The sequence below is a fragment of the Engraulis encrasicolus genome, chromosome 18 (assembly GCF_034702125.1).
Source record: "Engraulis encrasicolus isolate BLACKSEA-1 chromosome 18, IST_EnEncr_1.0, whole genome shotgun sequence".
Lineage (NCBI taxonomy): Eukaryota > Metazoa > Chordata > Actinopteri > Clupeiformes > Engraulidae > Engraulis > Engraulis encrasicolus.
In genome coordinates this window covers 29,769,074-29,781,230 of record NC_085874.1, presented here as the reverse complement: position 1 = coordinate 29,781,230, position 12,157 = coordinate 29,769,074, and the positions used below count along the sequence as shown (strand labels likewise).

The following is a 12,157-nucleotide window of genomic DNA, read 5'->3' as shown; positions in this document are numbered from 1 at the left end:
TGCGTGCGTGCGTGCGTGCGTGCGTGCGTGTGCTCAGTAAACGACACGTTGGAATTATGCTGGCTTCCACATTGTGATACTGAGCACAATGAGAGCCAATCTAGACACCGTGAACTGAATTATGAGGGCCTTCTGTAGGCTAGGCAGTTAAATAATGATATGTACTTGTATTCAATTGTACACAATTTGTATAGTGGTAATAAAGATCTTCTATGTCAGACATAATGTGCATCACTTAACCGGCTACCAAGCATATGAATTTTCCTAACCAAATGACTGTGATCATGTGATCTACAGGCTGAGCTGAGGGCAGCAGTATTTGTGGCTTTAGAAGAACAGGAAAAACAGGTAATGAACACATACAAACACACACACACACACACACACACACACACACACACACACACACACACACACACACACACACACACACACACACACACATTGATTCGTGCACGCACACATTATATACAATAATGCACACACACACACACACACACACACACACACACACACACACACACACACACACACACACACACACACACACACACACACACACACACTCACAAGCACATGGAGCAATTGCATTGTGTTTTCAGTAGTAACTCAGTAGTCCTCCTAAAGTATGTTTGTTATGTTTAGTCTTTATTGTTATTAATGTGTTGCGTGTGGTGCTTCTAGGAGAAAACGCCTTTGGAGAATGAATGCCTGAAGAAATGCCTCAATACTAAAGATGGTAAGAGTGGTCTGCATGCCTGTTGATGTACCTACGGATTTTATAATGTGTTTTTGAAGATATTTTCTCACTTATGTGTTGCTTTCTATTTCTGGCTTTATGTGCCATGTGTGCCATGAATTGATAGGTTTCCTGTTTACAATCAGTTGCGCTGTGAGGAAGGGCAAGATGCTTAGCAGCCTGAGGGCTTTTTTTGAGTGACGGCAGTTTCCAAACAATCAGAGACTGCAGAGGGACCCTCAGCTGTGTGTGCAGTGCACACAAGAATGATTATAAACAGGAAACCTATGTACTGTATCTTGTGTACTTTGAGTCCGACCAGACGTCCCAACTACGGCTAGTCAGTTGTCTGTCTGCTCCCCTCGTGCTTGATTGGGCACAGTTTGCTCCACGAACACACCGCGCCGACTTCACCCGCCGTGGACACTCCCCCGGGTAGCACCCAGAGGGATTTTGTTATAGGGCCTATATTAAGTTCCGCGTTTGAGAGCTCCCGGTTGGGCTGGCCTTGTTGTTGAATGTTTTCATGTTTTCGCGAAGTCAACTCTCTACTTTTCGCAAGTAGTCTCAAGTAGGAGTTGAATGCATTAAAGGGACATTCCACCGGTGGAGACATGAATATGTTACTGAAAGTGGGTCATATTTATAGTAGAATAGTAACATACATTTGTAATTTGGTGCCTTCTTGGCCAAGAAAAGGCAGAAAATGACTTTTTAGTGCTTGTGGATTTGTGACAACAATCCCCATAATGCACTGCAATGCTGAAGTTCCACAGGCCACACCCAGTTATTTGGGACTCTATGCATCATCCCTCCCTCAGCTTGCAGGCAGTGTTGCCAGATTGGGCTGGTTCTCGCCCAATTGGGCTGCTTAGGATGGCCGTGTGCGGGTAAAAATTAGCCTGGCTCTCGCGAGACCCCTAGTGCTTCGTGCATCTTCGTTACACTTCGTGAGCTCGCACAGGGGTCTGGTTCAGCCTTGTCGAGCCCGAAGTCCTTCGAGTAGAAAATAAACGTGCCCGCCTCTATACCTACATCCAATTACAATCGTGGGGCGGGGTGTTAACTACCTATGACGTAGCATCCGGCGCGACGACGAACACAGTAACAACAACAATGGCGGCGTGCGTGGAAGAGCATGGATTCAGCTTCGATTCGGCAGTTTCGAGAGTGTTATCTAAACTACCACACATTAAATCTTTAAAAGAGGAGCAGAAAACGGCTTTGAAGGAATTTGTTGGTGGGAAGGACATTCTCGCCCTCCTTCCGACCGGGTATGGAAAGAGTTTAATCTACCAAATTGCCCCGCTGGTAGTACAGGAGATGGGACGACAACAGGAGCCCATTATTGCAGTGGTGTCTCCTCTCATTGCTCTGATTCAAGATCAAATCCGCGAGGCAGAACGTTTGGGAGTTTCGGCTGCGCAGCTCGGAGGAGAGAACGACAGCGATATCCTGAACGGACATTTTCAACTTGTATTCGGCAGCCCCGAGTCCTGGTTGAAAGAGAAATGGCTGACCATGTTGGGCTCAACAGTTTACCGGACGAACCTAGTCGGGATTGTGGTCGACGAGGTCCATGTCACCTATAAATGGTAAGTGATCTTTTCATCTTTTAATTCCTACTTAATTGTATTTTAAGTATGTGAAACCATGGGCTTAATTTTAGGGGGGATGGTGGGGACATGTCCATACCACTTTTGAGGTAAACCTAGCTTGTCCCCACCACTTTTTCACAAATACAATGCGAAAACAGCATACCCTGACAATTTGCCATTGAAATGTCCCCACCACTTTTCGCGCCAAACCTACACCTTTGTGTGAAACAATATTGACAACCGGGAATGCCCTCGCGTTTGTAGCTGACTATATAGCACAAGCATCAATTCAATTTGTCCTGCGTGGATCTTTGGTGGAACTGAATTAATTTGCCCGATGTCCGATAAGATAGATGTTGACCACAATGCCCAGACGTCACATTCAGACAAATATGTACATTAAAACTGAGTGTTAACTCGAATACAGTACAACTTTGATAACAGAGATCTCTAATGCCTTTCAGGGGTCAAGGTGCGAAAGGAAATCCAGCCTTCAGAGAGTGCTTTTCTCGCCTGGGAGAACTCCGGTCAGTTGTGAAAGAAGGTGAGTTAATGTCGTGAATAAGAGAAAAAAAGAACACTGGAAACACCATAGTACTACAGACTAAGAAAACACTACTTGTTTTCAAGATTACTTCAGTATTGAGTTTGAGCCTCAGCGGGTTGTTGTAACAATGTGTACCGGTATTTTTCCTTTGTAGATACCCACTACCCTTTGTTAATGAGTTTTGAAGAGAAGGTGTTTTTTTAAAAAAATATATATATATTTTATTCTGATACTGGTCAAGACCCAAACTCCCCATTCTTGCCCTCTCAGCAATAAACATATATTTAAGGTTTTGTACTGTTTAGTACTAAGACTTACTTAATTAATAAAACCCAGGTTCTTTACATAAAGTTTACCAGCCGAGTTTGCAGACTTCATTTTTGTTTTGTTATGTGTGTGTTGTTTTTCAGGCACGCCTGTCATGGCCTTGACAGCATCAGCTGAAACTGCCAACAGAGACCGTGTCTCCCGTCTGCTACACATGCACAATGCCACTCGGATAACTGTGAGCCCAAACAGAGACAACATCAGACTTGGACTTAAGCATGTTCCCAAAGACGACCTTGAGTGCATGGACTGGGTGGTGACTGAGGTCAGAGAGAAGGGGCTGTTTATGTCTCCGATCATCATTTACTGCACATCACTGAAGGCAGTTGGAAGAGTGTTCTGCCGTCTGAAAGCTGAACTTGGGGATGATGCATGGGTGGACCGAGATCCTGAGCACAAGGCTGAAAATCTGCTGATTGGAATGTACCACAGCAAAACATTACCACAGTACAAAGCCAGAGTGCTTGCGTCCTTCACTGGTGAGGGTAGCTGCAGGGTTGTTGTGGCTACAACTGCTTTGGGGATGGGTCTTAACTTCCCTAACGTGTCCCACGTTGTCATGTACGGAGCACCAGAGGACGTGGAAGCCATTGTGCAGCAGGTTGGGAGGGCTGGGAGAAACTCTCTACCATCACATGCAGTGTTGTATGCCATAAAAGGAACACCCAGGGTAGACAAGACAGTAAGTGCAGTGATTAAGGCTGGGGCACAGGGCTGTTTTAGGAAAGCCCTGTTTGCACACTTTGACACACACGCAACAAGTTTGGAGCCAGGTCATTTGTGTTGTTCCTTCTGCCAGTCCATTTGTGCGTGTTCATCTGGTGTTTGTGTTGAGCCTGCTCCAAAATGTGACTCTGTACAACATCATGTGCCCACTACCCCACCAAGATCAAGAGAAGTGACAGATGAGGACAGGGATATTATCAGGGACTGCTTACAGAAGTACATGCATACTCTAGTACCTGACATGCCACTAGTCACAAACACGACTGTCTGCTCAGGGTTTGGGATGGAGCTTATCGATGCAGCTGTGCACCACAGTCCTTACATCTTCGATCTTAGTTACATAACAAACAACCTACCAGTATTTAGGGTACGACATGCTCAAGAAATTCTACTGGTTATGAGTGAGGTGTTTTGTGACTTTGACTATTCCGAGCCAACTCTTCCTGATGACAGTTTTTTGGAACCAGATATTGATTTTGCTGGCTATTTTGATACACCTGATGAGGAGTTTGAAATTGATCAACACAGCAGTAGTTCAGACTCAAACTAGCATCTGCCCTACACTGGGAGAAAGGTAGCAGATCATTTTTGTCACAATGTCTTTGCAAATGTAAATAATGATGTACACAGGTGATTAACAAATGTAAATAAAATTTAATTGTGAAAAAACTCTGGGTATTGTTTTCACTGTGCAGTCATGGACAAACATGATGAATTGAAAAATGTGCAAAATTTTGAAAATAAATAATTAACAGGTTTACTTTAATGTACAGTGGTTAGGGATACACAGATACCCTTTTGATCACAATGTCTGAATTTGGATATCTGCCGATACCGATACTCCGATCCTATATCAAGACCACATATATGCATGGGTTTCAACTTGAGTTAGGCCCAAGTAGACTATTTGGTCAGAAAAGGAAGTCAGAAGAACAGGAAAACAATAAGTAAAAGTAAAAAGGTAAAAAAGACAGAAATGTGATGGTTACAAATGTACAAATGACAAAACAGTTACTGGTTATACAAAAAATATGTGCAAAAATATTTACAGTAAATAATTCAGAAGTACCTCATCACCATTCTTAAATTGGGTTGTTCTGCCACTCCTTTAATTTAGACTTTAACCATGCCCTCAAGTCAGACTGTTTGAGTTTAAGCAGTAGATCACGCCTAAACTTGGGAAAAACAGAAAACTCCCTGCCAGGGTTCTCCTTGAAGAGCTCTGCGTCTTGAAAGACTTCCACCAGAATGAGGATATCCTCAGTCTGACGAGCAGCATGGTGGGCACCTGTGGACCTGGACACCTCTAGCTCTGAATCTGTGGTGTCCATTAACTCCTTCCAGATTCCAAGGGACCTGCTCACCCTGGATGCGGTTTGTTCAGTGAGATTTGGGCCGCTGCGTGTCAGGAAGGATTTGAGAAAATTGTTTAAGTGTTCCAGGTGTAGGTCCAAGGACACATTTCTTCCTCTTCCTCCCTTGCCATTCCAAAAACGGTTCCATGTCAGGCTGTGCGCTAACCTTGGAGAAAGAGTGCAATTCACCTGTACTGTCAGGAGGAGTGTGCTGAAGGCGTACTGTGTGTGACCGTAAGCCTTGAACAGCATTAGGGCTACACTGTATAGTCTCAGCAGCCTCTCCCCATCACCCTCCTTCACCGCATCCTGCAGGTCAGCCAGGAGGAAGCCAAATGCCAGCCTAGCTTCTGAGTGTTCTTTTTTGTGGTCCACCAACAAGACACTTTGTCTGCCAGTATCTTTGGGTACTTCAGGAGGAGCTGACAAGCCATGCTTTTGTTTTTCGTGCTTGTGCCTACATTTCTCATATTTAAATGCACGCCCACAGCCTGCTGCACGGCAGAGGACCCTGTCTTGCTGTTCGGCAAGGTCAGTGGCTTTGTCTGTGACACCGCTGACAAACTCCGAAATGTCTTGAAAAGTGACAAATCTGTCAACGACGTTGGAGACTGCCTCTGTCAGCCAGTGCCTTTTCTCCTCAGGTGAGCCCGTTGCGATGTCAGAAGGGATAAAGCCATCTGGGACGTCTGTTAACACATTGAGAAGGCATGTAATATGAGTTGCATGAACCATATTGTTAGTTGAAATTAATTACAAGATTGTGCCTTTTAACCTCTCCCTCTTGTGATTGTAGTCATGTAAAAGCCACTATACAGATGTACTTTTCTTGTTGCTTTGACCAGACAAGTGGCCTTGTCCATGTATCTACTTAGCGCATGTGTAATACTACTAAGCTTACACCTTCTGCACAGATTGGTGAAAGGCTCTTAAAGCACCATGTACTGTATTAGTTATAGACACATTTAACAGGGGCTATAATATTGTTTCACAGTGAGTAAGGAGTGGTTTGTTAATTGTTGTACCTGACACTTTCTGTAGCCCAAAGTGCTCCATAGCAGCAGCTAAGAAGAGAGCCGTAGTGTCCTTTCTCACAAATTCTTTATATGCATTGAAAGCAGCATGTGGGCCGCGTTTCGCATTGCTGCATCTGTAAGGACATGACTTGTTATTAATGATGGCAATGGCTTGTAACATATACAAGACATGTTACAATATATAGTACAAGTATTTCTGAGATATGCTAGATATGATACAAGGTAAACACATGTGTAAGTATTAAGTCATAACAGTTAGTAGATCTCTCAACACACACACTCCTACTGTCATCGTCAGAATGTGGTACCTCTCCAAAACCCTCACACGCACGCACACAATACTGAGCTATGTAACATAGAAAAACAGACATGCAGACAAAAGACTGGGCCACAAGCCACTTGAAGGGACAGAGACGCACACAAATATACACATGTAAACACATGCATGCATGCACGCACGCACGCACCACACCAACACAACGAACAGACAGACACACAATGATGAGAGATGGAGTACCAAGCCGTAATAAATTCATGGTGGCTGGACAACATCCTCCTTCATAGGACAGAGCAGAATGACTTGTGATGAAGCACCGAGCCTTAATTCATGATGGCCTGGGTTCATCAGGGAGAGAGAAACCTAAAAATGGTGAACACTCTATTTTCATTTATAATGTTAACATTGAAACAATCATTTATTCATCAGACATTGACAAAGAACACTTGCAAATGCACAAAATACTAGCTCTGTTTCACACGATAGACATGCATACCTCAGCTTATTCATATTGGCCTGGAGTGTCCCATGATCTCCCGCTGAGCCATCTTTGTAGAAGATCCGATGATAAATCTATAATCAAAGTTTATCGGTAAGGAGGGATATCGTCAGCTCACAAGATTTACTAAAAATGTAACCATCTTTTTTTTTTTTAAGTATAAATAATTTAAACTGTCTTATAATGTGATAATCCTGACTGTATGACACTTTGCCTTTGGGGTATTTAGTGCCGAGTTCTCAGGGCAATAGCAGAAATGTTTTAGATTAGGAGAGCCCACCAGCAGCAACTGGGGGATAGACCTGTGCCTGATAGTGGATCAGTAGCGGAAAAACCCAAGTGAGCAACCACAGGAGAAGGGGGCAGTGGAGGTGGGGGTGGGCTGTGGGGTTAGGAGTTAGAGGGAGGAGAGCCTAGCAACAACAACGGGGGAAGGGCCTGTGCCTGAGACAGTGAGATTGACCTGAGAGATGGCTGAACTGCTTCTTAACTTTAGAGTGGTCCACTAGGATCTGTAGTCATAACTCTGAGCATTCTTAAACCAGTGTCCTTAAGCAAGTATGGAGGGTGAAAGAACTGTCTACATTCTGCAGAATATGTATTGTTGCATCCAGACCTGCTATGTTGTGTTGGATTCTTACCACAAGAAATCTTACAAATAACAATATGCAATACAAATAAATGATATTCAGTGGACCTAGAGAAGGTGCGGACTGTTTTAAAAGTAGCTGCTCTCAATGTAGGCCTTAAGTACAGGAGGGAAATCCTGGTGTGTGTTAATAGGGTGGCCCTCAGAGGAATTTTATGGCCCTTGGACCCCTGGGTTAGGGGGAGGAGAGCCTACCTATAACAACGGGGGAAGGGCCTTTAACATGTGAGTGGATTGACAGTAGCGGAAAAACCCAAGTGAGCAACCACAGGAGAAGGGGGCAGTGGAGGTGGGGGTGGGCTGTGGGGTTAGGAGTTAGAGGGAGGAGAGCCTCGCAACAACAACGGGGGAAGGGCCTGTGCCTGAGACAGTGACATTACCTGAGCTGATGGCTGAACTGCTTCTTAACTTTAGAGTGGTCCACTAGGATCTGGAGTCATAACTCTGAGCATTCTTAAACCAGTGTCCTTAAGCAAGTATGGAGGGTGAAAGAACTGTCTACATTCTGCAGAATATGTATTGTTGTATTGTAGATTTACTAAAAATGTAACCAACTTTTTTTAAGTATAAATAATTTAAACTGTCTTATAATGTGATAATCCTGACTGTATGACACTTTGCCTTAGGAGTATTTAGCGCCGAGTTCTCAGGGCAATAGCAGAAATGTTTTAGACTAGGAGAGCCCACCAGCAGCAACTGGGGGATAGACCTGTGCCTGATAGTGGATCAGAAGCGGAAAAACCCAAGTGAGCAACCACAGGAGAAGGGGGCAGTGGAGGTGGGGGTGGGCTGTGGGGTTAGGGGTTAGAGGGAGGAGAGCCTAGCAACAACAACGGGGGAAGGGCCTGTGCCTGAGACAGTGACATTACCTGAGCTGATGGCTGAACTGCTACTTAAAGGGACAGTTTGGTCAATTTCAACATGAATTGCTCACGCTACCCTTGACTTGTCAGTACCTGGTGATGCCACATTTTTCGGCTCAGCCCTTTCCGAGATATGAGCAATTCTAATGGGGGCAGCGTTTGTTTACATTTTTAAAAAATGAAACCTAGGCCAACTCCAAATATTTTCCCAAAAGGTACTGCTGTTTGCTAGTTGTCTGCTGATGTTTTATAACCTTTTGGATGTTTTAGGGGAATAAATAAAAATGTTTTTTTTTAAAATGTAAACAAAGAGCTGCCCCCATTACAATGACCAGGATCTCGGAAACTGCTGAAGAAGAAGAAAAAAAAAAAACTCAGGCACTGACAAGTCCAGGGTAGTGTGAGCATTACAACTGCATGTTGAAATTGACCAAACTGTCCCTTTAACTTTAGAGTGGTCCACTAGGATCTGGAGTCATAACTCTGAGCATTTTTAAACCAGTGTCCTTAAGCAAGTATGGAGGGTGAAAGAACTGTCTACATTCTGCAGAATATGTATTGTTGTTGCATCCAGACCTGCTATGTTGCCCCCCCACCCCACCCCACCCCCTCACAGAATACAACATTTGCTAGCTCACCACTTGGCAAATTACATGACTGATCATCAGATGCAAACCATGTAGATGTTTGATAAACCACTCTGAACGGAGTGGATTTAACATAAGGGAGACGAAGTAGTGAAACGTTGCCCAAAAACCCTTAATTAAAACTTTATATTTTAAACATGAGATGACCAGTCATGTTATTAGCCAAAAAAAAAGGTGCACATCATGCTCCTCGGGTGTATTGAATTAATCTACATTAATATGTCCTGACAAGATCACTCACCTCAAAAAGGTTTTTAATTGCGTGCCAGTCTTCAAATTTGAAGACAAGGCCTTCCAACCGGTCATCCGCAATTTCTCCTTCGGCGAATGCCCACTGAAGGTTCCGGCAATTCCCTTCGGTGAGTCTGTCGCCCCCAACCAAAATGGTCTGTGGTCCATCTGGGCCCACTGGAACATACCTACGTAACACAACAATGTGTGCAATACAAAGACAAGTCGGTCTGAATGTCAAAAACTTTCACACGAGAGTGTTGTTTGGAGTGTGTGTTCTACCTATGTGGCTGAATGTATGCAAGTGTGTGCTACAGTGTATTCAAAGTTGAGTGTAGCAGTTCAGAATATTACAGTGCATTACAGGGTATGTCTGCAGCACACTAGTGCAGTACACAAATAACCTTCACAAGTTCATGTGGTTTATTTTTGGACCCCCCCAAACCAACGTACTCTTTCTGTATGTGCTGTAGAACCTCGACCAGCTCTGTAGACTTGTTCTCGTCTTTGAACAGAAGTCCTAGGAGATACTATATGAGGAAGGAATACAGGGATTGAAATTACTTTTTGGGCAGATGACATTCCATACCATATAATCCATCTCGTTCTAAGCATTCACAAAAATTACAAAGAAAGTATGTAATGCTTTGAATTAATACTTACGTGCGTTGAAGGCTCTGCCATTTCGGCACTGTACTTGTGTGGGATGTGGTGAACCACGACAGACGATAGAGGCTTGAAGGCGTCCAAGTATGTTGTAAGGATTCTGCTTCCCAGGACAATGTACTCACGGCGTATTAGGGCTTGGGTGTCAGGACTGGGTAGGGAGTTACCAATGTCATAATCAGATAGCAGTCGGTTTGGCTTTTGTGTGCTGAGATGGGTTCCAAGAACTCTGTCTTCTACAGCTATGTGGTGGATCCAGTGGATTGACTGGTTTGTGCGGCTGATTGACTGGTGGTGTGTGCGGGAGAAGAAGTCCAGGTTATCAAATATAATTGAATATGAAGGTGGCAGACTTTGCTCTGAAGGCGCTTCTGTGGGCAACACTGCTACACCCAGGTCCACCATTTCAGTGCCTGTTACAGCACTGAAGACTGACACCGCTGTGACATCGTCAGATCCCAACTGCTGGTCTTCCTGTGATGGAGTAGTGGTGATGCAAGTATCCTGCTCTGTGACAGTGATGGTCTCCTGAACGCTTAGCGTTTGGCTATCTGTAAGTAGAGAAGAGTAGAGTACTTCTATTAATCACAAGGGAAATTAAGGTGTCTGACAGCTTACATATACAAGACATAACTTACTGTACGCAAAGACCTAACACACATAATTGCACATTGCAGTAAACATATAGCAAAAATCTGAGGATAGCAAAATGCTTTACATCAGCTCTCTCTCTCTCTCTCTCTCTCTCTCTCTCTCTCTCTCTCTCTCTCTCAAACACACACGCATCTCAAAGTACAAAAAACATACACTTAGACCAACTAACTACATGTTATTGCACTAACCATATTTAAGTTCATTATTACACTAATCATATTTAAGTACATTAAGCACAGCAGTCAGCCTTCCACCATTTTTCACACACACACACACACACACACACACACACACACACACACACACACACACACACACACACACACACACACACACACACACACACACACACACACAGTTGGTCACGCATTGTAAGCAATGGGGCACATGTAGTGTTTTGAAACAATGCAGAGAGACCTCTGTTGACTCAAAAATGACTGTTATTCTGTTATTAATGTTACATCCTGACAGCAGTTTAATGGATGCACAAATATCACAGTGTTAATAACAGATCTGTCTTACCTGACAATGCATGCTGGTTCAAGCCATGCATAGCTACATCCAGGTCTCTCACAGCAACATTCGGTGTCTCTGTCTCTGGTGTGCTGGACCCAGTAGCCACTTCGGAACCTTCACTCCCTGGAACTGAAGCCAAGGCAGTGGCTCTGCTGGTCTCTTCCATTCTCTCTTGGAGGCAGATTTCGATGGCTACTTTCAGTGTTTGAAAGTCCTCCCCACATGTTTTTGCCAGTTCTTTTTGCTTCTTGATAGCACTGGAGTATGACGTAGTAATGCCCAACTTGCCAAGCCTTTTAAATGCTGCCTTCTTCACCCCAGCATACTGCAGGACATTGTTCACATAGTAAGCAAAGGCTGATAAGCGGTTATCTCTGCCTTTAAGAGCGATAGATGCTGCAGCACAGGCAGCATTTGCAGACTGTTTGGTGATGGTAAGAAAAATGGAAAAAAGAAATGGTGACACGCGCTGGAAGTCTTCCTGCAATTTGTCAAAGGAAAATGCTTTCAGATCTTCAGCAGATGTTTTTGACAGCATGAAGCCTGTGAATGGATTGCAGATCTTTTTGCAGTCATCCTCTATGACCTGCTGGATGCTTTCAGTGAGAGGTCCAAACAAGTCCTTGTGCCTTATGATTTGTTTGGCGGCCCAGTTCCACTTCTTTTCAGCAATCGCCTGGATAATGCCAGCTGTGTCGTCTGGGCACACAGTTGTCTCACCCCTAGGCTTGGAAGGATAATAGACAACTACCTGCAACACAAAACGAAATCACTTGCAGTCAGTATCAGATGCTAAACGCATGGTAGGTAGGCTATTGTTAACTTT

The 12,157-nt window shown here is 44.0% G+C and overlaps 3 protein-coding genes across 7 annotated transcripts in view; 2 read left to right on the top strand and 1 right to left on the bottom strand.

The window, feature by feature from the left end:
- Positions 1-12,157, top strand: part of cep43 (centrosomal protein 43) — a 39,612-nt gene that overhangs the window by 3,398 nt on the left and 24,057 nt on the right. For all 4 annotated transcript variants that reach the window (XM_063223404.1, XM_063223405.1, XM_063223407.1 and 1 more), the window contains exons 2-3: positions 298-348; positions 685-739. In XM_063223404.1, coding sequence (XP_063079474.1) covers positions 298-348; positions 685-739 — 106 coding nt within the window. The remainder of the gene's footprint in view (positions 1-297; positions 349-684; positions 740-12,157) is intronic.
- On the top strand, positions 1,661-4,564 carry LOC134469252 (ATP-dependent DNA helicase RecQ-like). Its single transcript, XM_063223402.1, has 3 exons — positions 1,661-2,334; positions 2,802-2,881; positions 3,295-4,564. Exons 1-3 carry the CDS (start codon positions 1,856-1,858, stop codon positions 4,485-4,487), a joined length of 1,752 nt encoding a protein of 583 aa, XP_063079472.1. The 5' UTR covers positions 1,661-1,855; the 3' UTR covers positions 4,488-4,564.
- Positions 4,574-10,091, bottom strand: LOC134469254 (uncharacterized). 2 transcript variants are annotated; one of them, XM_063223408.1, is made up of 4 exons: positions 9,949-10,091; positions 9,506-9,683; positions 6,318-7,179; positions 4,574-5,981 (listed from the first exon to the last, which is right to left on the bottom strand). In XM_063223408.1, exons 3-4 carry the CDS (start codon positions 6,487-6,489, stop codon positions 5,020-5,022), a joined length of 1,134 nt encoding a protein of 377 aa, XP_063079478.1. In that variant the 5' UTR covers positions 6,490-7,179; positions 9,506-9,683; positions 9,949-10,091; the 3' UTR covers positions 4,574-5,019. The 2 variants fall into 2 exon arrangements, with proteins under 2 accessions (XP_063079478.1, XP_063079479.1); XM_063223409.1 differs by lacking the exon at positions 9,949-10,091 and having other exon boundaries at positions 9,506-9,772.

What these genes read in the sequence shown, in the direction of transcription:
- LOC134469254 (XM_063223408.1), bottom strand. Translation starts at nt 6,489, where the DNA reads ATGTTACAAGCCATTGCCATCATTAATAACAAGTCATGTCCTTACAGA. An exon ending in TGGGCTACAGAAAGTGTCAG is followed by an intron (nt 5,982 to 6,317) that starts GTACAACAATTA and finishes ATGTGTTAACAG; the next exon opens with ACGTCCCAGATGGCTTTATC.
- LOC134469252 (XM_063223402.1), top strand. Translation starts at nt 1,856, where the DNA reads ATGGCGGCGTGCGTGGAAGAGCATGGATTCAGCTTCGATTCGGCAGTT. An exon ending in GTCCATGTCACCTATAAATG is followed by an intron (nt 2,335 to 2,801) that starts GTAAGTGATCTT and finishes AATGCCTTTCAG; the next exon opens with GGGTCAAGGTGCGAAAGGAA. An exon ending in CCGGTCAGTTGTGAAAGAAG is followed by an intron (nt 2,882 to 3,294) that starts GTGAGTTAATGT and finishes GTTGTTTTTCAG; the next exon opens with GCACGCCTGTCATGGCCTTG.